This window comes from Eschrichtius robustus, chromosome 11 (genome assembly GCF_028021215.1).
Source record: "Eschrichtius robustus isolate mEscRob2 chromosome 11, mEscRob2.pri, whole genome shotgun sequence".
NCBI classification, from domain to species: Eukaryota; Metazoa; Chordata; class Mammalia; order Artiodactyla; family Eschrichtiidae; genus Eschrichtius; species Eschrichtius robustus.
The window spans coordinates 70504582-70531027 of record NC_090834.1 but is presented as its reverse complement, the minus strand read 5'-3'; the positions used below and the strand labels follow the sequence as shown (position 1 = coordinate 70531027).

Below are 26446 nucleotides of genomic sequence, written 5' to 3'. Positions count from 1 at the left end.
GACTGCAGCAGCGGCTACTTCCCCCTGGCCTTGGCCTCCCAGGGCTAAGGACCCACCTGGGGGCCCGCCACTGTAAAGTTCCCTGTCTGCAGGTGGTAGCACAGCCCAGGCAGACCTCTGCCAAGACAGAGACCCAGGTATGCTGTCCGTTTGAGACGGGCCAGCAGGCTGCTGGGGACCAAACCACCAAGCCTCATGCCAGTTCCGGGGGACGAGCTGGACAGACGTCAGCCTGCCTTGCACGTGCTGTGATATCTACCTCTGAACCTCTCTTCTGATCCCTGCAGAGACCGAGGTCAGTGGTCACCATTTCCAGGCAAGGATTGGGACACGTTTCAGGCTCTCCTTCTCTGGGCCAAATAGCTCTAGTTCTTTTGAGAATATATGGGCAGGAGTTCCTTTCTGCTTTTATCCCTAGACTGCCCTTATCTTCCAGCTTACTGAGCTTGCTTCCCTTGCCCTCAAAGCATCAGTAGGATTTTCTATTAGCTGCCCCCACTACAGGGAAAGCCGGAATACAATGGGCTATATATAGGATCACCTCCACTGCCCTCTCTCAAGCAAGCACTTTCAGGAGGACCCCAGGCTCTGCCCGCCAAAGCCATGAAGGGATGGAGACCCTCCTCCTGTTGCCAGCTGCACGACCACTAATACTTAAGGTGGGAGTGAGGTGTTTACACGTCTCCCGGATCTGAGCGGTCTCTTTCCTGCTATTTGCCTCAGTAGATAACAATGGAGGATGACTTCAGTGATCTCAGGTTAAATCTCCCTTCTCCTCCAAGCCTGCAGGCAGTCTGGTGCCAGGAAACCTCTACCCGGGGTGGGCTGTGACCAGCCCCTAGTTGTCACTGCTGGCCCCTCCTCAAACTTACTCTTGTGAGGATCCAGGCTGTCCTGTTTGTATCATTCCCGGCCAGAACTGGAAGGCAAAATGCAAAAAGCTTCAGGGTTATGAGGTCACCTCAAAGCATTGCTCAGGATGTCTATGCACTGTAATCTTTGCTAAAGACAGTGGGTTCAGATCATCCACCAGCTGCAAAGTGACCTTCCCTAAATGCAGATATGGTCGCTGCCCTGCAGAAGATTGCAACCTACAGCTCCCTCTGGCTTTTCTTCCAGAAAATCTCCCGGAGGGCAGGGACTAGGCAGAGCTCTTCAGCGTTCACCTGACACCCAACTGAAATCTGGGTGCACTGCAGAGGGTTCAAAAATATGTCATCTGACTGCTTTACCCATGTGCCCACCCACCCTTCTCCTCCTCCCTCCATTCTGAAATGTTTCCTGTGTAACATGTGCCTCCACAGCTCCCAGCACGAGGAGAGGACATAGGTCAGAACGAGAGGCCAGGAGCCTGGAGCAGCAGTAGAGACGCCTCCTTTGCTGTGAGCTTTCCTGAGCTTTCTGGTGCCTGCTGACTGGCGGCCTGCTGGAAAGGCAGTAGGATGTCAAGGGAGTCAGAGAGCCCTGGGTTTGAGTCCTGACATCGCTAACCATGTGATTATGATCAAGTTACCCAAACTCTTGTTTTGTTACTAATTAACTCCAGTTTTCTCATCTGTAAAATGGCAATAACAGTAAGAGGCATTTAAGATTATTTTGAGGATTAAATGAGATCATAACATTAAGCTTCTCAGCCCTTGGCAGGTGCAAAATGAAAATGATAATAGAATACTTCTGTCCCTTTAGGGGTTAGTTGCCATAAAGTGACCCTGAGGACACAGGAACAGAGACCAAGGGCCAGGATTAAAAAGATAGAGCTGAAGAGGCAGATAACAACCTGGAAGGGCACCAAAAAAGTGATACTTAATTCCATGTCTTCAGGGACTAAGCTCCTTCCCTCTCCTCCCTCTCTTACTCTCCCCCCTCCCTCTCCCTAGCTCCATGCTTTCTTTCACCATTTTGCACCCAGCAACAGGGCACCACAAAATGGTCCTTACCCTCTCTTACACCTGACCCAATTAACAAGAAGTGCCAGGTGGATGGCTTTGTGCTTGGCCATGTGGACCCCGTGCGCTCAGGGGCCATCATTATGGATCCAGCTCATGACTTACCCCCGGTGCCCCCGGGAAGGTGGGGCGTGGAATCCCTGGCAGCCCCAGCTTGTTGTGAATGGCAGTGGCTGATACGATCTGGGCTGACGACATGGCGGCCATGTGCTGCAGGGCCTTATCCTTTGCAGTCTGATCCTTGAAGGTGACAGTGACACACAGAATTAATACACAACACATGGCTACCGGGCAGCTTAAACAGGCACAGCCATGAGCACAGGGACTAAAATACAGAGCCACAAAAAAAGGCCAAAAAAGCAAACATGCACAGATAAATAAACACAGCCAGAAGGCTAAAAACACACTCAACCTACTGTAACTCTGAACGTTTACTGAGAACACCCAGTAGCAAGGTTTAAAACGAAAAAAATTTTTAATCCATTTTCCAACAGAATGGGAAGCCTCTGAGAAGAGTGGACAATGTATTTATTTTTCCAGCTTCCAAAGGGAGATGTCTCCAATTACTTAACAGACTCAAGGAGAGGGAAAAAAACGCCCTGCTTTCAAGCACACAGATGGGAGGAGGGTGAGAGAAGAGGCGTGGTTGTGGATCTGGGGTAGGACCATCGCAGAGTGCTGGGAGGCCCGTCTGTGTGCTCGGCCTGGGAGCCCTGGCACACACCTGGTGGGGAGGCTGAGAAGCAGCGGGGCGGCGGGGCGATGAGGCAGGGCGATGACGGGGCCAAGCAGCATGCTGGCGGGGGGCATGCTTTCTCAGGTATCCCCGCCTGCGTCAAAGGCTAGACGGGTTCTTTCCTATAGCCAAGGACACAGGGGATGCTACCAGGTAAGTGGTTTCCCCTTTTCCTAAAAGGGTCTTTTCTAAAAAAGCCAAGGCTGATAACACACAGCTAGCCAAAAAGTCTGCCAAGCACAGCTAAAGTACAGAATACTCAATTTGGTGAAAATACTTACCATGCTTGTTACCTGGATACAACAATAAACAATTTGTTAAAAGGATTGCGTTACAAAGGCAGGGTTATTCTTCTTCTTAGTTAAAAAATATATACGTATACAAACACATGATACTTGGGTACAATAAAATGTGTAGGAGCGTGGGTTTTTTTTTCCACATTTTAGGAGAAATGTGTGACCCAGGTAACTATCTAGAAGGGCAATTATCAACAACCGCAACTCCCAACTCCTTTGAGCTGGTTCTGAGGCTTCCCCAGTACAGGTGGAGAAATGGTCAGGCCCCTGGTGTGGGACAGGCCCTGATGGTGGGGCAGGGCTTCACACTCAGTAAACATGTCGAGGGTCCTGGCTGCTTGCAGAAGGTCTATACACGCTATCCCAGGCCCGGACTCCATCAAAGCTGGAGCAAAATGGTGACATCAGAGTAAAAAGAGCGCTCTCCCCAGCTGTCATTCAGAGTTCAGACAGAGAGTGAAGGTCAAGGGAAGCTTCAGGCTAAGACACTGAGTACCAGCTGAGAGGTGGCTTCAGTGTTTACAGATTTACCCAAAGGTGATGAATAAACATGCTGAGGCGCCAAAGGCAAGGCCAAAAGGAGGGGGGAAAAAAAAAATCAAAGCCTACAAGTACTAGAAGGTTCTAAGGAAGATCAATCAGGTGGTCCCAAGGTAGAGACACCACTTTGCCCAGTAACTGCCAGGAGCACCATGTGTATTTTCAAAAAGCTTATATTAACCCTTGAAAAAGAGCCTAACGTTTGCATAAAATTTTATATTTTATACACTTCTCTGGCTCTCAACTGAAAAAACGAACCTCATCTAACAGCTATTCAGGGATACAACTAAAAAAACGAGCCTCATCTAACAGCTATTCGGGGATACACATGGTCATAATGAGTATCTGTAAGGGCACTGCTGCAGCTGAATGACACCATGAGGGCTCCGGATGCCTGCAGGATTATTGGTCCCCAGAGACTGAAGTGATGCCTTTGCTGCCTCTGGTCAGATGGCATTCTTCGAGTTGAAGCTCCATTTGCTAATCTGCTGAACGTTCTAACCTGAAGCCAGCTTTCTCTGGTAACTTTTTTTTAAAGGCCCGAAACATTTCAGACACTGAAATGCCAGGAAAAAAGACAAATTTTGAAGTCAGTAGAATTTTATGATAAACTGACTGTGTGTGTGCAAATGCCCTACAGCCAAACTGAGCCTGACACATACAGATCTCAGTGCCCATCAGTCTACCCTTAGCTGGTCCTGCAGTTCCACCTGCCACCTGCCCCACCCTCCCCTCAGAGGGTAACCCTGGTATAATGAACAGGAAACCTGGCGCAGTCACACTTCCTTCCTTCTCTGTCAAGAGCACCTTGACATCAATACAAGCTCATGGGTTTCTCTTTGGACCAGTCACTTTGGACTCCAGCCCCCAAGTCATGTAACCCTTAATAAAAGGATATCAATACCCTCAAGGAAACCGAAGGAATGGCATAGGTATAACCACAGATGCCTTCCCCAACGAGCTACAAGCCTTACAACCTCTCCAGGGCCCAGGTGGGGGGAGCTGAGAAAATGGCAGCCCAGGCTGCTTGCCTGCTTGGCTGACGCAGACTGTGCGGAAAAACTACAAAAGAGCCGTGGGCTTGGCTCTATTCCAAAAGTACATCATGGGGCCTCTCTCAGACCTGAGACTTCTGTGTTTATGAAATGCTGATGACAGGGGCGGTTCTGCTTGCCCAAATACAGAGCGCGTTTGTGCACACTTGGGTGCAGTGACCAGGAATCATTAAGTCCAGGTCCACATGGAAATAAGTACCTACATCTCCACAACCCACTCTTACTCTATTAGAGTTGCTTGAGATGTTTCCCTCTGCTAGGCTGATTGAAAAGTTCTTCAAAACGTTCACGGAAGTTTGATACTTTTCTTTTCTAACAGGGTAATCAGTCAATGAGGAAAGGAGAAAAGTCATCACCTTTGCTGTTTATGTCACATAGCTCCAGACACTTCAGAATACGGTCTTTTTCTTTTGTTAAATAAAGTCAGGTTTGACTCTCTTATTACCCAGCATTCCACCAGGTACCCAAATGAAAACAGAAGTTCAGAAGCAGAAGAGCAAATCAATTGCTTCGAGCACACCAACTTGCTCTATGCCAGTAAAAGGCGTACGTGCTGGGGAGTCTGGAGACCTGGTTCCAAACCTGCCCTCCACCTGACATTAATGGGCTGTATTACCTTGGGCAAATCACCTAACACTCTAATTTTCTTCAACTACAAAGGAAAGAGTTGTACTTTATTTTCTAAAGGTCTTCTGACTCTAAAAGTATTTATAGTTTGACATCCATTATAAGCAAATACATCTTAATACATATAGCTGAAAAACCACTAGTGAAAAGACAGCAGGATGTTAAAATTTGGGCAGTTCTTGGCCACCTGTCCTAATAGAGAGAAAGCCAAGTGCAGAGAGGAAATTTCATCTGCACTTGACCTACCTTTCTGTACTTGACCTACCTATTTGACCTACCTATTTGAGAACAGGCAATTTTCTACAAATGGACTAAGATGTCTACACCAGATATTTCCCTCTTTTTGTAGTGGTGACATTCGGCGTACTCATTTAATTTTATAACATCTCCCCTCTATCTATGATATACGATGGAAAATTAAGATTAAAATTTTTTGTTTAAAATCTAAAGTAACCCTGCAGATAATAAGCACCACCAGGGAGATCTCGAAATCAGAACTGAGAGACTGGCTGTGGGCCTACTTATCCTGAAATGGGAGTACAGAAGGACACCGAGCTGAGAGATTTCAACGGAAGGTTCTCTAAATTGTCATTTTCAGCCTAGAGATACATGCCTGGCTTTGAAGAAATTATAACTCTCAGTGTCAGACCTGAGTAAATGGCTTCTCTGTGTCATTCTAGTCTAATATCCTGGACTTTTAAACATTCCACTCGATCATCACCACCCACCCCCAGAATAAAGGGGGGTGGGGGGGGTCGCTAATCCATCCAAACAACAGCAGCTTAAGTAAAATCAAAAATACATGCTACATTTGTACAACACATTAATTTTATTCTAAGATGTTTTCACACTAATATTTCTGAGATGTGGAAGGGATTTACAAAGGGTGAGCACATTGTTTTATCTTGAAAAACTGTTATTAAGTCAATACTGAGTTATCGTCTATGATGTCTTAGATTACAGGAAATACTGAGTGTATGCATGTGTACATACGAGCATGCACGAGGAAAAACGTGTCCTAGGAAAAAGCTTGGACAACTTCATATTCACTCCTTTTTACTGATTTTAAGCCCTTCTATTCCTAAGATTATAAACAATGAGGCCATAAAAAGCCAAAGTGGGGAAAGAAAAGGCATATCTCCCTTATTCAACCAAACCCAAACTCAAGCCCACAACCTGGAATGTGGAAAATATTTATGGAGCAGGAAACATGGGTCTAAGACTGTTGATGGAGTTTCAAGAACAAACAGCCCATGTGACCTGAGACTGAGGGCAGACGAAGCACTCCAAGGCAGGGTGCACGTCTCAGTACCCACTCGCCTCTCTTCCTGCCCCATTCCTGGCATACCACGCTGTCAACGGCCTCACTACCTCTGCCACGCGGGGTCCAGCAGGCCATGGCAGACATAAACTTCTCAGCCTGAAGCCTTTCAAACTGTTATTGTTACTAAGTAAACAGGCTTTCATATTTCATGAAGCAGAGCAAGGCTGCCACTACAACTCTGGGATCAGCTGACTACCTTCCTCTTGCTGCTGAAATGTACACAATGTTTGGAAAATGTCTTCATGTAATATCCGTGACAGGAAGGCAGCCTATCACAGATGCACATGGCTGGAGTGGTGCGCCCTTCAAACTCAAGGACATTTTATGAATCAGTCTCTGGAAAGTAGGGGACCCTTGTTCCCCCCTCTGTTTTCTCAGCTTTTAAATATTCTGGGGAATCAATTATCTCATAATTTTTAGGTATTAACCATAAACACATTTTAAAGATAATATAAAATGGCACATGCTTGCATGTACTATATTATAGTGGCTACATATGAAATCTGAATGAACAGCATACTAAATCAGTATACTCCTGCTTATTCAGGGGCCATCATTTCAGCATTTAAAGACTCCAATCTAATTTCTTCATATGGAAGTCCACCAATACATCAAGAAAAATATGTACAGTCAAAAATAAAAGACCATGGATTCAAAAACTTTTGATAGCTATTAAGTGTTTTTCTCCAAATATACTTCTCTCAGCAATATAAAAATATAGCACATGAGAGGAAAGATAGCAATTTGCTTGCAAAATCACTTTTTCAGAAAAAGACAAAACAGAATACTTTCCTAAGAAGTAATTTTGCAGATGTTGTTTCTAATCTTGCACTATGTGTATTCACATGACCTCTGCAATTATTAGCAGTAGCCCTTAAGCAGATAAACATCATAAGAGTCTATGATGGCTTGGAGAAAGGATGGAGGGCACTTGAATTTTTCTAGCCATGATCTCTAATTTGCTTATTATTAGAGAAAGCAGGAGTAAATACAAAAGGGCCTATTTCGGGCGGGCAACGGCTAATGCCAAGGAAAGAAGGCCCATTCATGCTTCCCCTGACTTGCCATGTAATGAGTAGCAATTAATTCATCTTATTGTATTTCCAAATGCCAAAAACTCCATTCACATCAAAGAAAAATTTTTCAAGGCTTTTACCATTGTCCATTTTTAAATGTACTGTTCTATATTTAGTATTTTATAATTGTCAATAGTGTTTCCTTTAATTCTCATGTGGGGCTCAGCATCATAAAGGATTGCAGACAAGGATCTGTGATTTGTAGGTGTGCCTGATGACTCTCTACCAGGAAGCCTGGGATTTAGGTCTGCTAATGCCAGGTCTGGGTGTTGGGGAGAAGGCACCCACTAACTTTAGCCCCTTTCCCCGTGAGGGACAGTAAGAGGCAGGAGGCAAATCTCCCTTGAAAAGCCAGAAAGTACCAGCTCCCACCACTCATCTTCTCTGTTTCATTCAAACAGGCAGACACAATGAAAATAGGGCTCGGATGAGGGAGACAATGCAAAAGCATCTCGAGTTAGGGCACTGAGCCCTCATCCTCCACCAGCGAGCACCCTGTAAGGAGGCAGCATGACAACACGTGGAGGGCTTGGGCTGTGGTGCCAGATAGCCCTGGGATCCAATTCAGACTTGTGACCCTGGGTGAGCCCCTTAGCCACTGCAAGCCTCTGCATCCTCACTGGCAAAGTGAGGACAACACCCACCTTCAGGGGTGCTTTGAGAACTGCATCAACCACTCTGAGCATACAGTGCCCACAGCCTTGCCATTCTGTGGACGTGCCATCTATGGGGCCCACATGACCGACCATCCAGGCTCAAGTCGCTCGAGAGCTGAAATGCTTAGGAGCCCTGGTCCTGAGTACATAATCTCTGGGCTCAATGTGATTGAGCACTGTCTATACTGGAGGCCAGTTAACAATGGGATTTCCCTAGGAAGGGATAAAAATGTAGAATGAGGCTGTTTCTGTTGCCCTTAAAGAGAAAATCCAGACCTGGCTCAGCTGACATCGAAAGGTAAATGTATTCAGTCCCCTAGTTTTACACTGTAAGCTCTGTATCATCACACTGTTGATGAGAGGTTCTAATTCCATCACATCCAAGCACAAGAAATTAACTGCCTCCAGTCTTGGTTTTAACCCAGTTAAATTAAAAACAAGGTAATGAAAATATTGCTGAGGAGAAAGAGTACATGTCATGAATGCAAAAGAACTCCTTGAAGATTGGGAGATGCCAGGAAAGGCAGTGTATCATTTCCCAAATCCTGCAGCAAGGCCAAGTGTCTTGGTGCTGGCGCTGAGACAAAGGAGGTGGTTGTTTCGGGCTTCTTTTGCCTTGTGTACTGCTGACAGTCAACGCCTGAACGAGCAAAGTGGCTCAGAGGGCCATGGGGAGCACCACTGGATGAAGTGTAGCGTGTCTTCCCTGTGGACAGGCCCATTCCTGGATAGAATCAGTGGTGACACAGCCAGGATTCAGCAGTGTAGACGCAGCAAAGCCCCAGCAAAGTTCTTGAACTCCTCAAGAGAATTAAATCAACAATTTGAACTTTAAGCTCTCTGCTTACTGGAAGGAATGGCAGGTTGGAAAGAATGGCCTGCTCAGAAATCAAATCACAAAGGCCACCAGGGCGAGAATGAAGAAAATGGCCCCGGGGAGCACATGGAGCTCGTAAATTAGTCACCAACGACTGGACACAATCAGGGAAGCTCAGGCTTTTTTCTGCTCTACTGGGATGATGCAATGTCAGCAAGTACAGGCTTTTCTTCAATACAATCCAGAGCTTGACATGAAAACGTCTATTGCCTAAGATGTATTCCTGCTGAGGTTAGGGCAGAACAAAGACTTCCTTTACTCTTAGCGCTGTCTGGACTCCTGCACTCACCAAAACACACCCCAAACCAGAAGTGGCCTGGTCCACCTTCAGGGGAAGATGAGGACAGTCCACAGTGTGGTGGTGGCCTGCAGAGCTTGGCTGCGGCTCTCACAAGCCTCTGAAGCCAGCAAATAAAGGACCGCCTCTTTGCTGCTATCAGGGAAAGGAGGCCTCTGGGCAGGGACTGGACAACCTCCCAGGACAAACGAACATATAGAGACTCTGAGCAGGAAACTCTAAGTAGGAACTCTGAGTAGGAAAGAAGAGACTGTTTATAGCGCACGGAGAACATTTCTGCAGTCTTTCTACAAGCTGGGATAATAAATCCCTGGAGCTTAAAAAAAAACAAAAACAGTTAATGACCTTTTGATGAATTAATGGTGAGTGAAATAATTCAAAGTAGAGAATCATTTCTAAAGTTGCAGGCCAGGCCTCAGACTGTACCACACAAAGTCTTCTCAGACAGGCTGCTGTCTCTCACTGCTCAATCGCAGATTCCAATGAGGGGATAAACTAGGGGAGAGGGGGAGATGGAAGATAACACATGAAACCGGCATGGGTAACACTGCTGTAGACCCAGCTGGTGACACAAGGTCCAAGGGAGATTTCTGAGTCAGCATCTGTGGAATTCCTCAATGCATGTTCCACAGACCTATAAGCCACCTGCATGCTGTAATTGCACGGATCCATCTTCTACTTTATAACTAGAACCAGGCACCTGAAGAGTGGTGGGCCAAAAGGATCATGCCTGGGCAGGGGCCAAACATGTGGTCCTCCCATCACCAAGAAATGACTCTCTTCTAGACCAGCAGTTATCACACTCTGACTTGTCTTTTAGACATTTTAGTCAAGAAAATTAAAAAAAAAAAAAAAAAAAAGTATATATTTGATGTCCAATATTCTGGCACTCTGGCCACAAATGCCTTGCGGTTCCAATCCATCTTAGGGCTTCTGAATCTCACCTGCACTCTGCTGGCCCCTTCACCCTTTTCCCTACTGCCCCAGTCTCCCTGCTCATGGCTCTTGTCTCCTCACGTCGTTCCTTGACGTCTTCAGCTATCCCCTAGTTTTTCTTGCCCCTCGCATCTCTCTCCTGTGGTTGCAGTCTGTGTCCAAGGCCATCCCAAATTGTTGGCCAAGTCTATCCTAGCTCAGGCCAGGATAAACTATAGAGAAGAGGTCTCAGGTTGGTGCCAATGGCTTTAGCACAAGTTCATAGTAGACAATGGGTAAAAATCTAGATTAGTTTTAGGATAAGGGCCAAAGGAGAAGAGATAGTTTTCACTGGATTTGATTTTCTCAGGGAAATACTAAACGGCAAGGAAAGACACTGATGGTGGGGGGCTGAGATTGGCTGAGGAAAGACAGTAGGTAGAGGAAATTAGAAAAAGTAAGAATAATGTTTTGCCATTTGATTTCTTTCAGTTAAAAAAAAAACAAAAACCTTAAAGGAAATATAATGAAAATAATCATTTCTGGATAGTACCAACATGAATGCTTAATATGCCATTCTCTGTACTTATTAACTTTTTGTTGTATTTAAAATTTAGCAACAAAAACTTCATAGTTAATTTTGATGTACACTCTCAGTTAATGGCCATTACTTTAAGAGAACCCGGTCTTTAATAACCTAAGTTTTAAATGCTGCCTTTGAAAAGTTTCAGTGTACAGTTTTCAGACTTAATAAGAATAGAACTTTTTAATATAATTCACTCTTTAAAAACAATGAGCAAGAAAGAGTATGCAGCAATCAGATTGGAGTGGAGTGGGGACCAGCCGAGGACGACAATAAGGATGGATAAGAGCCATGGAGCATGGCCCCAGGGGTGCTTGGCCAGCCCCTGGTCCAGGCCCACATCTTTCTCCCTTGGCCTCTTAGAGCAGTCCCTGAATTAGCCTCCCTGCCTCCAGCTTGGCCTCACTCCTCGCTATCCTCTAAAAATGGTTGGAGGGATCTTTCCAAAGCATAACTGTGAACGACCCCTGCGTGCTCCCCACGCTCCTCAGATGAACCGCCCTCCTCCAGCCTCATTCCTCATTCCATGCCTCCAGCTAGATGGTGTTCTTCATGGTTCCCCCAAACCCCCCACCCCCATTATCTGCAGAAATTCTCTACCTTCCTCTACGCTTAGTTCTAATGGAACCCCCTCCACGGGGCTTTCTTTAATTCCCCCACACTCAGAATTAATCGTTCTTTTCACTGCGTGATCTTTGCACTGCTCTGTTAAATTTCTACTGCAGAGCCCCCTAGCTGGGGACAATCCACAGGGACTCTTGAATTTTCCCCAAATGTGGCCAAAAATAACAGAAAGAATGAGTGTTCCCCCAAAACAGAGACTCTTGTGTATTCAACTTTCCATGCCCAACATCTACTAAAGGGTCTAGAACACATGGCTTCTCAATGGAACCATTACTGGACTGAATTAAGTAATCATTTCTGCACTTTTAAAGTCCAAATCTACACGGAAATCTTAAACTTTTACTAAAACAATTTTGTTTTAAACAAAAATTAAAATCCACACATTTTGGGGTGATCTGGCTCACAAACAAGCACTTTGAGAACCAATGCACTTAGCAGAAGCATAAAGCTGACCTTTGAAACTCATCCTAACAGATTTTCAAGAGCGTGACTTCTGTAGTTAGGATGACTCATCCACAACCGTGACATGAGAATAACCAGTCTCTCGAGCCTGTTTTCTTCAGAAGGATATGGCAGAACAGGCTACGGAACTTAGAAAATGTGGGCTTTAAGTGGGACCCCCAAGCTGTCCCATAAAGGCCGGAGGCACGGCTGAGAGGCGGGCATTTCCTTTTCCTTCTGCCTAAAGCAGTGTGGGTTTTCAAACCTTATTCAACAGAACCAGCCAAAGAGGCCACTGCTAAGGATGAGAGAGTGTGAGCTTTAAATAAAACAGCTTTTACTCTTTTATATATGGAAAATTTCAAGTAAGATTTCAATCTGAAATGTGAGTTTTGCTGCTTAAAAAAGGCTGGAAAACCACTAGCCTCAAGAATTCTCCTGCACCCTTCCCGGGAAAGTGAAAAGAGGCTCACAGGCACGAGGGTTCCCTCGGAAGCCACACCTGGCCCTGGCCCTGGCCCCAGGTGTGAGCAAACCACTTTTTCAAACTCCGAGGGAGGACAGGGAAATGAAACTTGGCTTCAGTCTTCACAGGAGGGCCACAGGCCTCTGTCCACCCCAGAGAACAGAAATCCTTTGACTTCAGAGCATGTGGAGAAATGGCGAGAAGCCCGGCTGGAAAGGCACGGCAAGGACAGGTCCGGAGATGGCCAGTCAATAGCTATCTCCTCCAGGAAGTCTTGCTGCATCGTCTCAGACAAAGCACGGCACCTGTTGTGAGTCTGGATACTTCCCGCCACCCCTACCCCTGCTCAGAAGCTATCCTTGCTGTCTACCGGGATGACTTCAACTTCTGTAGTGAGTTTATCTCATTAGCTAGTGTGGGAGGCCAAGAAGCCAGAGGCTATCAGCCTGACCCCACGAGGAACTCGGCGAGGATGCTCATCCCTGCCTCTCGAGGATGTTAGACGCCAGAGCTGAACAAGAAAGTGCAGACAGAGCGAGGAGTTCTATCCTCCTACCAGGCCAAGGGGCCTGAGCCCGTTTCCTGGGAATGGCTGGTAGGAAGGTTAAGGAGGGCGTCTTTAACATAAAATGCCTGTGGGAGGTGAAGGCAGCAGCACCTCTGCAGCCAGGTGGCAGCCAGCCTTATTCTCCTCAACTGTCCTAACTCCCTCCGAGTGGGGACGCAGCAGCTCTGCAGCTAGGAACACATCACCCCGAGATACTGATGACCATCAATCCCAAATTAGGCCCACATCTTGACCAATGGCTCAAAGTTTAAAAATCATCTTAACTTCTAAAATGTAGTGGCTGAGGGACTGTGGGAAGCAAGGCCTGCACGCCCAGGTCCAAAGGGGCGTGAGGGGTGGTGACAGGTTATCTACAGTGTGTACTGATGAGAAGCCTGCCGCTTGAAATCCACTTCAGCCTCCGCTACAGGAAACCCTGTCTGGAAGAGCAGTGGTTTAGGATTCAGAAAGTTCAAATCCTGACTTCGCCACTTCCTATGCTGGATGGCTTTTGGTGAGTTAATTAAACCTTTGGATCTCTGGTTTCCTAAATATTACTCCTCAAAATCCAAAGAATGGAACTCACTTTGTAGTGAGCTTACATGAGAGAACACACAAGAGGCTCTGCACTGCACTAACTCCTGTCTTTCATCCCCAAACTCAGCAGCACACTGTCCATACAGCTCGTCTCTGGGATTGCCTACACATTTAACTTTGGCTCTTTCTGCGAACACTTATCCTACAGTGCCCTATATTTCACATTCCCATTTCCACGGCCAGCTCTGTGAATAGAGGATTGGTTGTTAACTGCCCACTGTGATAAGCGCCATGCCTGGAACACTCGACTGGTATTAGCTGATGGGAAGAACAAAGGCCTCCATTTTTCCAAGAATAATGAGGTAGGGAGGAAGGAAAGGAACTGTAAGAGGATGGAGGTGGTTCTTGGAGATGAAATGCCGAGCCAGTTGCTACCCCACTGCCTCTGTTTCTGCCTCTTCTTCGTGCCTGCCCCAGAGGAGAGTGGTCCAGGGCTGGCTGAAAGTGGGGGCAAGTCTTTTTTTAAGAACAAACACAAATACGGCTGTGTGTTGGTATGTATGTGTATGTATAAGGTAATGGCAAAACTGTTTCCACTGAGGAGGATTTGTAAAGTCACTGAGAGAGAAAAAGAGTGCTTGTGGAATCCCATGGGGATCCCCTCGGACCGGGAGAGCTTTACCCACCATTTACAGGGCGTTCGGTCCAGGGCCATGTGCCCTGGTGAGCATACAGGAACCACACAGTGCAGAAATAGAGCAATTCATAACATCACAGATGGAAACACAAATCTGATGTCTGTAAACTTCTTTGTACATCATTAATCCGTTAGAGAAACTAGAAACAGAGTGAGAACTTGAGCAAACACTGGGGTAGTTACATCCACATAGAAAGGACTGCACCTTTGGTTAAAAAGCAGGAGCTACGAAGTTATTTTAGTCTTCCAACTGCTCAGCCAGTGCAACTAAAAGCCAGCCACCATCAGCCACATGTGCGAGCGAGCGAGCCAGCATGCTGCCCACTGCAGAGGGCACCCCAAATGCGCCTTCCTGGTCACTAGACCTATTCCACAGTCAGCTCTGTTTGCACAAAAAATGTTGGAGGCCTTTGGGAAGGGTCCCAGTGCTCGCCACTTGGGGCTGTGAAATTACACTTTGTTCTTTAGTTTAGAACAAAAACACAAATTTACTTAATGTATGGGGGAAAAAATCAGAACAGAAGCAAAAACAGGCATGTGGGAAAGACAACAATATGGACTACAGATGCATTTTTATTATAAAGTAAAGCTCCTCCATGCAAACTAAAATCCCTTTGCATTTCTCAAATAGGGCATTATGGAGGAAAAAAAGTCATGTATGCTTTACTGCAAATTTTGGAAGGGGAGAAAATAGGGAGAACTTGCATTTTTAAATCGTCCATGTCTCTGTTTTTGCTATGAAATATATTTTAGAAGACCGGAAAATGAGGCACATGTACAAAAAAAATAATAAACTCAAGTATAAACGGAATTGCAAACATGGATTTGATCAAGAGCTTTCCCATCTCTAAGACCTATCTTTTTTTTAAGCCCTCACCTCAAATTTCTTTTCTAATTAACAAAGCCACACACTTAAAAAACATTAAGCAATGTGGAAGAAATCTGGCAGAAAATACTCTCTGTTGGAAGAACACATGAAAAATTACATGAAGAAGATGCATTTTTCATAAGTACTGAAAATACATCAAAAGCACAAATTAAAATAATTTCTGAATTTTTTCAAAGTAATTTCACGATGGCCACTTGGAAATGATTCATTTATAATTTCTACACCAACTTTGCATCTCTTTGACTTTTTTCCCCTCTCCTAGCTCAGGGCTGCTTGGTGGATATTTGAAGGGTAAAAAAAAAATCATGTTTCTGTGCTGAAAAGTTATCAAGACCAGCTCTCTGCTGCATTCGCATTGTTATTAGGGACACACACACACACACACAAACACACACACACTCTCTCTCTCTCTCTCTCTCTCTCTCTGAGCTTAATGTGAGGCTAGTACAGAAACAGAGAGATTAGACACAAAGAAATGTAAACAGCTCTCACATGCGAGGAAACTAGGTTACCAGAATCCCAGCACCAGGCATTCACCAGTCACCATGGAAAACAGGAAGTGAGATGCATAGCAACCACAAGCCAAAAAGCAGGAAAGCGCATACCTTTAGCTTGGAATGAAAATCACGAGATTTCCTTCTGGCAAGAACCTGAATGTGACTAGACACCTGCAGGGTAGGGGAAGGGAGGAAAACAAAGGAAAAGCCTGTAACCATGGAGATGAAAAGCCCCCTACAACTGGGCAAGCCAGACGTACCTTAATGGCGGCTTGAATTTCTCGAACTTTCTTTCTTGCTAAGACCTGTATATGACTAGACACCTACATTGTTCGGGTTTATGAGGGGAAACAAAACAAAACAAAACAAAACAAAAAAAGGAAATCAAATATAAAATCGCTACTCCTTGGGAGGGTTTCGGGGTGGGGGGGTGGGGGAAGGTTATTTGCATCTCAACAAAGCTCTGCAGTTAGGAATACACAGTCCCAGCCAGACACCAAGCCCCCAGCGCTGCTCTAAGCTTTTCAGACTGGGTCATCACTGCAGTGACTGGAGTCAGGATGAAAGTTGAAGCTAATCTTAGTTTTCTCACCCAGGAGAAATCACGGGCACGGGATGAGAGGGGGAGAGTGGGGTTGTTTTCTTTATAAAATTAAAAAGGTGGGAGTAGAGGTAAATGAAAATATTTATAGCTTCTCAGTATCAGGAGGGAAAATCCCTTTTTCTCAATTTAGAAGAGACTATCCATAAATTAGCACATTCCGCAGAATCAAAAAGCTGAAGCTGTAGGTTGTATTCTGATCTCATTAAGAGCTCTGGATTCTGTAGCAAATGTTAAAATAATACTGACATGTAAATTAGATCTCAAAGAGAAATGGAAAGACCCAGTTAGCAGAGCTTTTTTTTTTTTCCCCTTATAAATATCTTTAATCCTTCCACTCTTTTGGGTATTGACTGGGCGCCAAGTGGATTTGCATATTATTACAGAGCGAAAAGTGTGAATACAGCCAGCCAGCCATCCTGTTAAAAATCTGGGTTGAAAAACCACACGGATTTGCTGAACAACAAATTCACATTGGAGAGGTATCACCAACTGCCGCCTAAAAACATCCCCAGGATGCCGGGGTATGGAAACCAAGCCAAGCCCGGCTTCTGAAACACAATGATTCCACTGGGTAAACAAATTTGCATCTCTTTCAGTGGGACTTGGTTAAATTTAGAAGTGTCCCCCCAGTGAAGGGGTTGGGCACATGACCAGAGCTCACAGACCAGCAGACAGCCCAGGTCCAGCACTTTCAGTATGCTGGGAATTAGATTTTGTCTGTTTCAGAAATTTAGAACCTCCCATTTAGAAGTTCAGCGACTGTGAGGCCATTACTTGATTTCAAACACTCTAGCCACCCTAAAAACAGGATTTATGGTAACAAATGAACCTCTTATCTCTAACTTTGTCTTCGAGTTTCAATTTGCTTCTGCATTTTTTATTTTTTAAAGTACGGAGAAGCAGGAACTCCCCCATCCTCTTCACCTCTCCATCCTGCTCCTGCTTTCACTTGTTTTCACCAGAATTTTGTTCTGATGTGATTCTCTGACTTGCTGAGGGCCACAGTGGGGGGAATATCCACCGAACAGACAATGCCCTGCCTCTGAGCACTGGCAGGAGGCCACCTGCCTCTGTGCTGACTCAGCAGTGGGCTCCGGGCTGGGGCACAGGAGCGTTCCCTGGGGCACAGGAGCGTTCCCGGGGAAAGCTCTCCCCGTCATAAACACTCAGGAAAACAACTTATCACTGAGCAGAGGACTGGAATCTGCTGCTCAGGCTTAACGAGACCACAGTTGAGCTCGCCTTTTGGTCTGATTATAGTTTTTAAAATTCATGCCATTTCGGTCAGCATAGGTCAACATTAAAATATACATATTTTTTTTTTTCTGTTAACAACTCACCCATGAGGTTGGTTTGATGGTTTTCCCCCCTTCCATTTCTTTCTTTTTCTGTTTTTTGTTAAACACTAATTTCTCATCCGTTCCAGTTCTGAACTGGGTCAGAGATTTGGGCTGCTTTACATCAGAAGGAACGAGGAGCGCCAGAACGCTGACAGAGGGCAGAGGAAAATTCCTGACCCTGCTCTGCACAAAGGTATTGTAACTTCATTTCAGTCACAGCAGCTACTGACAAAAAGCCATAGCTTAAGGAGCAACAGTTCCCTGGACGCACATCATTCAGCCTTATATTCCAGCCAATACTCATGGCTGCTAGTGTTACTTTTTCATTGAAATGATGACTAATATGTAATTGTTCCAGGATTTTACAATGCGCAAAATCTCAAAATTTCATGACTTGCAAAGTATACCTGCACCTGCAGCTTTTGCAACGTTTGCAGATGCACAGTTTCGGGAAGAAATTTAAGTTTTACAATACAGTACAGGAACAGTTCATACACTGTCCTTAGCAGTGAAACTTTCCCATATGTGTATAGAAGGAACTCCAGAGACCACATAATAAAAGGTCACTGAAATGATGAACAGTGAAAACTGAGCCAATTTCAAACACCTACAACACTGACGTCCTTACAGGGAACTCCAATCGGGGGCTCCTAGGAGCCAAAGCACAGACAGCCACTGCAGCCAAAATGCCTCCTTGGGCCATTCGCTAACATGCACAATTTCCAGGTCGGTTGTTTTACCTGTTTTCTGGTCCTCGTCTTCCCTGTCCTGAGTTTGATGTATCTGGCTATCAATTCATTCCTACCTGAAAGAAAGAAGAATTTACAATAAAGTAGGTTACTCTGGGGCGGGGCGGGGGGAGGGGGAAGCCTCTGAAAAGCTAAGAATAGAATTCAGAATCAGGAATTTTTGTTGCACCTGTAAGTTTATTAATGCTAGAAAAACAAAAAGGACAACTTTTTGCAAACAATATTTCCTAGGAGAAATTAGGACGAAGGGAATTTAATTATGAACTACAGTCAGCAATTGAGGAGAGAAATGTGCCTTTTAAAAATGTGCCTTTGTGTTTGCATGCTTGTCCCTAAACGGATGGTCACTTGTATAAAAAACAAATACAAGGACTAGTGCGGGAGTATACAGACCTGGTTCTGTTCCAGTCTTATTTTTCATATTCCTTCTCACCCAGGTTTCTACTGAGTTAACTCCAGTTAGAGTCATTAGAGCCACGAGAGGATGAACTGCTCTGGCCACAGAAACACAACGAAAAGAAGCTACAATATGAAGACAGACACCCCCCTAAACGTGGTCACTGTGCCGGTAACAAACTGTACACAAAACCATCAGCGCCAAAAAAAAAAAAAAAAAAAAAAAAAGAAGACTCGACCTTTTCCAAGCTTTATTACCTTTGGGGGAAAGAAAACGCCTTAAAGTATAAACAAATACCCCCGGTCCCTACTCCAAGAGACTGAGAAATCTCAAAGAGACGACCTGAACTATAATATAATGGGAAACTACACCCCCAAAGCCAAGTGGGGAAATGTATTACTAATACTACATGAAATATAAATGCACTCATACGGGACACGTGGGTCCAAACTGCCACTATAATCGTCACGGTATATCCAGTGGTCTAATTTGTGTTTGCTGTCTTACACCCCACATATACTGCATAGCTGAAGACAGCAAGAGATTCTGTCTTGTTCCCCAAGGTCTCCCCAGCAGGCAGCACAATGCTGGGCACACAGAAAGAATAAATGAGGAACTAACACAGCCTCTGGTGACAGAGAGTACCACAAGCCCCAGACCTCCCCAGCAGAGTAAAGAACTGGCGGCTCTGGTGAGAGTGTCTTTATGGGAATCTTTCCTGAGAATTCTAAAACCTCTCCCATCGCTGCCTAGAACATTCCTGTAATTATGGCTCTGTTCTCCACCTGCCCATGTTAGGACCGTGCAGGATACGGTCGTCACTGGAAGGCAAGGGAATCGTGGAATCTTGGGACTGGGAAGTACTTCTGAGTCATCCTTTCCTACACCTAAAAGTCTAAGTCCTTAATGTAAGCCAGCACTTCTACAATTAAGGAAGTAACCCATTCTATCTTAAAATATACTGAAGAATTAAAAGACCCTCCTTATTTGAGGCTTCCTGTAACTTTCATCCCCAGATTCTTTTTGTTCCCCTTAATAAGAACAAGGCTAGTTCTTTTTTTTGCTTTTTTTTAAAATTTATTTTTATTTATTTATTTTTATTTTATGGCTGTGTTGGGTCTTCGTTTCTGTGCGAGGGCTTTCTCTAGTTGCGGCAAGTGGGGGCCACTCTTCATTGCGGTGCACGGGCCTCTATCGTGGCCTCTCTTGTTGCAGAGCACAGGCGCCAAACGCGCAGGCTCAGTAATTGTGGCTCACGGGCCTAGTTGCTCCACAGCATGTGGGATCTTCCCAGACCAGGGCTCGAACCCATGTCCCCTGCATTGGCAGGCAGACTCTCAACCACTGCGCCACCAGGGAAGCCCCCAAGGCTAGTTCTTAATGCACATGACTGCCTTTCAGATATTACTGACAGCTTTCAGGTCCTCCTGCAGTTGTATCCAGGCTAAACCTTTCCTGTTCCTTTGTTATCTGTGAAAAGCTTTGGAACACTCCCATATCCATCCTGTGACCATCCTTTGTCTAGTTTCCTTTCATAGCCTGGAGGCCAGAACTGTAGTCACCTCCCTGGTCCTAAATACTCCACCTCTGTTAATGCAGCCTAACACTGCACTAGATTTGGGGGGATCACAATAAACCGTCAACTGATGTCAATTTGAACTCTTAGGTCTTTTTCATATGGCCTAATTCTCAGATATATCCCTACCCCTGTTCCCAGTCTTTTCATGCGTAGTTGGGATTTTCAGATCCAAATACAAAATGTTGTGTGTATTTCTATCACATTTCATCTTATTAGATTAAAGCCTATCATTCCAGTCTTTGAATCTCAGATCCTGATTCTGTGACTGAACTTACCCTTTAACCACAGGAAAAGGACCTCTAAATTCAGTTTTGAGGATTGCTTCTCAAAGCATTCTCTTTCAACTTTTGAGAACTACCAATATATCCCCTGTAGTGTCATCGGGTCTACTTCTCCATCTCTCAGATGGTTGTACAGATTTTGCAATTTGTCTCAAAGGCTGGCTGACAGCAGAGCCCAGCTAGGAGTGCCTAATTACCAGAAGCCAGACCTAGATGACAACGTCTGCAGCGGAGCCAAGCATCCTCCAGCTCAGGGCCTCACTGTGCACCCTGTTCAGAGCTGAGTGGCCAGGACGAAATAAATCCAGGGCTCTGAATTACATGCAATTTCATCTGAACCTTGTCCAGATGGGAAAAACGTCTCCTGCCCCCCCGTCTGCTTATTTTCTAGGAAAGCAGACAGAATAGCTTGATACAAGTGGCATATAACCTATATCACCAGTTTTTAATTTCTTATGGCATTTGGTTGAATGAATGAGATCAGTACCTAGGACAGCCACGTTTGACTGTGCACCCTGTGGTTTATGCAGTGGCATAAACAATGTCAACTCATAATTTGATTAAAATGCTTCTAAAGATCACTACTTCTACAAGAAGGCCTCACTGAGCATCTACTACGTGCTGAGCGCTACGCTACATCATTTCATGGAAAGCTGGTCATGACTCTCATGTCCCTGGTTCTTTACATGAGCAAGATTACCCTTCTTTTAAAAGCCTGTGTTCTTTCTTTCATACCATGTTTCAAGCCATGAAGAGTAATTAACTTGAAGCTGCTATGTGTTTCTTCTTGCCTTGCCATAGGAATATTGCTGATTCAAACTATAAATTCAAATTCCACTAACACTAAGCATCTACCGTGAACTCAAAGCAGAGTGTTAATCACTTTATTTTTTGTGAATTTTTTTAATGACGATAAGGGTGGTTTTGTGCACAGAAAACATCAGTCAGGTTTACCTGGCTTTAGAAATGTTTATTTCATTTGTTTAGTTATTTTTTAAAAAACCTTAAATGCCCTGGTTCATCTTTTAAGTTTTCAGTTCAACTTACAGATCCTATAATTTTTATAATCACTTTCAAAGGGCCATTGGATTAATGTTTGGTCCATTTTACAAATCTAGTTAAACTCCTTCAAACATTTAAACTATGTATTTATAATCTATAATTTATTTAATTCTTTTAAATATTAGAATTGTTTGATTTAACTTACAAAACCTCCCCTTAAACAACTCTTAGAAACCTAATAAATTCTCTTAAGTGCCCCAATACTGCTTAGAAATCTAGTTAAGACTTCAACCTTCCCTAAAATCAAGTCTAAGTCCGTTACTTTATTGCATATTTTAAATTGGAAATACAGGCTAACCTGTTATGTGGGCCAAATTATTTTAAATATGCAAACTGAAGTACTCACATGCACAAATCCTTTAAATAAAAAATATTAACACTATGGCTATGATTATATTAAAAACTTCTACATCCAATTCTAAATCTTCCCAGAATTATAATATGCTTACCCTTGAAGGAAACAAGTATGTCATTCCAAATGATTTTGGAATATCTTTTTGGGTGCTTGGGGTTGTACTTATTTTGCTAGGTTCTGAATGAATTCTTGTTAGCAACCTTGATAGGACGTTCCGAGCCCTATTTATATTTCTATAGCATGGCCCTCCAAACGGGGTGGATCCATACAGTTCAAAGCCTTGGATTTGAATCATGGTACTAAGGTACAGAATTCTCCAACCAAGGACAGGGAACTCAGGGACACCAAACATCACTAATGTAACTGGCAGTGGGGCTCTGGTCCATACAACACAGTCCTGTTTCACAGCCATGAAGAATGCTGGTTATTAGAAATGTTAACCCTCATTTCTCTAACTCTCGCTTCCAAAAACAATACACATGTACACATACAGTGGTGCTTGATCCAGTAAACCTTACATTACAAAAGTTACTTTCAACTAAGTTAACTTTAAAGTTAATCATGACATTCCTAAACTATTCCTACAGTTATGTGGGTACCATCTCTCCCTGTGCCTTACATGATGCCTGTCTGGTGTATCAGGGATATAAAGACAGCCTAGCCTGCTGCCCACAAGGAGTTCACTGTCCAAAACAAGGGCTAAGATAGAGGAAATCAGCTCTACGTGTCAGACAGCAACTGAAAGAGGTTCTAGTAACATATGTGGGTAATCAGCCACAAATAATTCCAGAAATCTAGAAAGCCTTCCCCAAAGTACTGGACTATAAGCTAGCCTTTAAAGATAGATTACATTTTCTCCAACATTACAAAAACTTTCCGACATACACAGTGAACACAATATACACTATATACCCACCATCCAGATCCTACCTTCACTTTTTCTTTATTTGCTTTATCACATGTCACTCCATCTATCCATTCTTCTACCCGTCCACTGAGCCATCTTATTTTGTTGTTGTTGTTGCATTTCAAAATAAGTGGCAGGCATGATAACACCCCTGCATCCTTCAGTGTGCATATCATTAACTAGAGTGATAAGACTGATTTTGATAGGCAGAATGGAGGGGGTACGCTGAAGACCCTTTTAGACAGAGGAAGCAGCATTTTAAAATATATATACAGAGGAAACTGGGGCTCCTAAAAGCCAGGCATGCTGACCCTCAAGCTCCCTTGACCACTGCACACTTTCTCTTTCTGAGCCCAGGAATCTCCAGGTTCTACATTCACAGCATCCATGAATCATCTCCTTCATTCTTCTCTATAAATACCTGTAATAGCTTATAGAGCTGAGTGGCAATGTCACACTTCACCACTAAGTGTCATCATACTACAGCTTCTCTGCAGCACAGAATGTCCTTTAGAAACGCACACCCTATCACTTCTTTAAATCTGAGATGCAGTAGCTGCAGTTGCCTTTGCTTTTCCCACAGGCAAGAGGCAGCAGCAAAGGCAAACAGCCTGACCTGTCGCTTTTATACTGTGATCCTCACTAAGCGCTGCGATCCAGTTTTTATTTTCCTTTTCCTTTCTCCTAAATGACATAACACAGTTGAAAGTGAGCCCATCATTGGCTTTTCCAGCCTCCCAGATTGCTGTGAAATTTCCTGCTAAGGGGGCAATAGAGAGAGATTCCAACAGAAAGACAGGGAGTTCACGCTGTGCTTGCCTTACCCGGAGAGAAGACGGGTTAACGTTGTTGTGGGCTTGTGTGTAATGCGATGTGGCCTCAAGGTCATGTTTGAGGCACAGCAAATGCAGGGTCTGTGGCTAGAAATTGTAGCCCAGAGACACTCGGCTTTAACAGTGTAAGAGCCACTTTGTAATTGAATGGAGTCAGGGAGCCACAAAGGAAGAAGTAACAAATGAAACCTCCTCTTCCCTGGCTGCAGCCAGTCTGAAGACTAACACATACTCTGGCCTGGGGAAGGGGCTTTAGTGTACTCTAAGGAAACCTCTCTTGGCCCTCTCTTTGCTGGGACGGACATGGGAGGATTCCCCCACAGGTTTTTCCCATCTCAAAATAATGAGAATCAGAAAGAAAACTCAAGTTTCTTCTGACTGCTAGACCAAAGCTGTATGAAACAGGCACTGATGCTATGGTTGTAGCCATAGGGTCTTCCACACACCCTCACAAGCCTTAACTTGGCCCAAGGGCACTATTAGGCTGTTCCTTGTTAACACCCTGAGCTGTCTGAGCTCTGTACCTGAACACACAATTGCTTTCATGGCCTGCATCTCCTTGCCCATTGCTGCATTTCTGGATTCTGCCTACCTCTCAAATGCCTTGTCCTTCATGAGCTTTCCAGCTGGAAGAGGCCAGGTCCCCTCCCACTAAACATCCACAGCCCTTGACCTTGGCCTCTTTACTGCTGGCTCGTATCTTTTCTGCCTTATATTCGATCGTTTCAGCACATGTCATGGCTCCAAACAGATCATAAAGTCTTTAAGAACAAGAACCAATGAGGGAATTCCCCAGTGGTCCAGTGGTTAGGACTCTGGGTTTTCACTGCCAAGGGCCCAGGGTTCAGTCCCTGGTCGGGGAACTAAGATCCCACAAGCCACGTGGTGAGGCCAAAAAAAAAGAGCCAATAACATTCATCTTTTCTCTGCCTTCCCTTCCCAACCAGCTCAATGTTTATGGAATGAATTGTCATCAGGAGCAGAAAAGAGGCTCCTATGTCCCTACAATCCAGTTTGACACTGAATCATCAGCATAAGTTGGAAAAAGATGACCCAGTGAGAAGCAAAGAAAGATGTCTTCTACGAGGTGACAACACCACAAGGCATGATTCTGTCCTCCAACACCAGCAGCAATGCCCAATGAGACAGCGATTTACGAAGGACTTTCTTGGGCAAGATTCTACGAGATGGTGTTAAAATACCTCTCTGTATGACCTGAGGTTCATGTAAAGGAAAAAGTATCTTAGAATATGAAAGCCAACAACCAAAAAGCACAGGTGTAGGGTACACTGCAGGAACCAAGTGTCAGCTGCTAGGGAGAGGTCTACAGAATGGGGATGTTGAATGAACCTGTCCTGCTGAAGACCTGGGGCGTCTGTATCTATGGATACTGCCAGAGGAGGCAGTAGAGAGCATGCACTGACACGTGAAGAGTTAATAATTAGCCATTTCTCACACACTGCTGCATCACCCCAGTAACGCTGGGAAAGACAGGAGGTCTACCAAAGCTGGCCAGTCACCCACTAGTCAGACACCCACAACACCTACAGGGCACAAGCAACATGCTAGGATTCTGGGGGTAAAGAGATGCCATCTCTGCCTTCAGGGAGCTTACATCTGTGAAGGACTCTCACCCGTGAGAACGGACTCAAGTCACCCTACCCCTCTCCACGCCTCTCAATCATGGCACGCATCAGAGCTGCCAAGTTCCATTTATCTGAATGACTGCATTATGAACACCTGCCTCCCCCACTAAAGACAGGAATTTCCAGAGGAGCAGAGACCTTGTGTTTTCGCTCATCGCTGTGCCCCCTGTGCCAAGAATACAGCAGGTCCTCAGAAAGTAAACACTGACGGAACGAATAACTGAATGAGAGGGATGGAGAACCAGAGTGGCAGAGGGGTTCAAGGCTTAGATTGGGGGTAAAGGAAGGCTCACGAAAAAGAGCATTTGAAATGGTCACAGAGTGTTGTTGCCAATGAGGAAGTTTGGACACCAGTGTCTCAGTTAATCCCCAATATAAATCATTGACCAAAAATCAGCACCAACCAACATGGAAAATCACCAGAATGGGCCAGGCAGCCCATTCTGGGTTGCCAGGGGCTGGTACCGCATGTTCCCGATCTAAAGTCTTACAAAATGAACTGGTGGCCTTCAGGAGGTGAACACTGGAAAGTCTCAAATAAATATCCTCTGTCTGCACTCACCCAGAGGCTTACAAGGAACAGCTTTAGAAGGAAAAATACACAGACGAAGGCTGTGTTAACCCTGGTTGGTCAGAACTTATTCCTTGAATCCCTTCAAAACTCCTGGCAATAACTCAAGTCCCACCTTCTCCGAGTTCCCATCAGTCAACGGCAGCTGATAACATTATCAAGTGATGGCTCCATAAAACACTGTGGTCTCCTTCATCTTAGCTAACAAACTACACATTTGCATAAGACTACAAGAGTCAAAGAGAGACGAGCAAGTAAAAATGTCTAATGTTATGGATTGAATACAAACAATCCCTCCATGTTGAAGAGAATTCTTTTTGTTGTATTTACTTCCAGAAGGAAAATAAATATAAATGAAGAAATTTTTCTAATGGCTCATTCTTTATGAAGCAATAAAAAGATGCTATACAATCACCTTTTTTTAAAAAAATTATTTACTTTATTTATTTAATTTTTGGCTGCATTGGGTCTTCGTTGCGGTGCGCGGGCTTCTCT

General features: G+C 44.6%; 1 protein-coding gene across 10 annotated transcripts in view; it reads right to left on the bottom strand.

Moving 5' to 3' along the window:
- TEAD1 (TEA domain transcription factor 1) overlaps positions 1–26446 on the bottom strand; it is a 264283-nt gene that overhangs the window by 56135 nt on the left and 181702 nt on the right. For 5 of the 10 annotated variants that reach the window (XM_068554725.1, XM_068554722.1, XM_068554723.1 and 2 more), the window contains 6 exons: positions 18312–18376; positions 15888–15950; positions 15736–15798; positions 2964–2975; positions 2052–2186; positions 873–919 (listed from right to left, as the gene is read on the bottom strand). In XM_068554725.1, the coding sequence (XP_068410826.1) occupies positions 873–919; positions 2052–2186; positions 2964–2975; positions 15736–15798; positions 15888–15950; positions 18312–18376 (385 nt within the window). The remainder of the gene's footprint in view (positions 1–872; positions 920–2051; positions 2187–2963; positions 2976–15735; positions 15799–15887; positions 15951–18311; positions 18377–26446) is intronic. The other 5 variants (XM_068554716.1, XM_068554718.1, XM_068554717.1 and 2 more) reach the window with 5 other exon arrangements.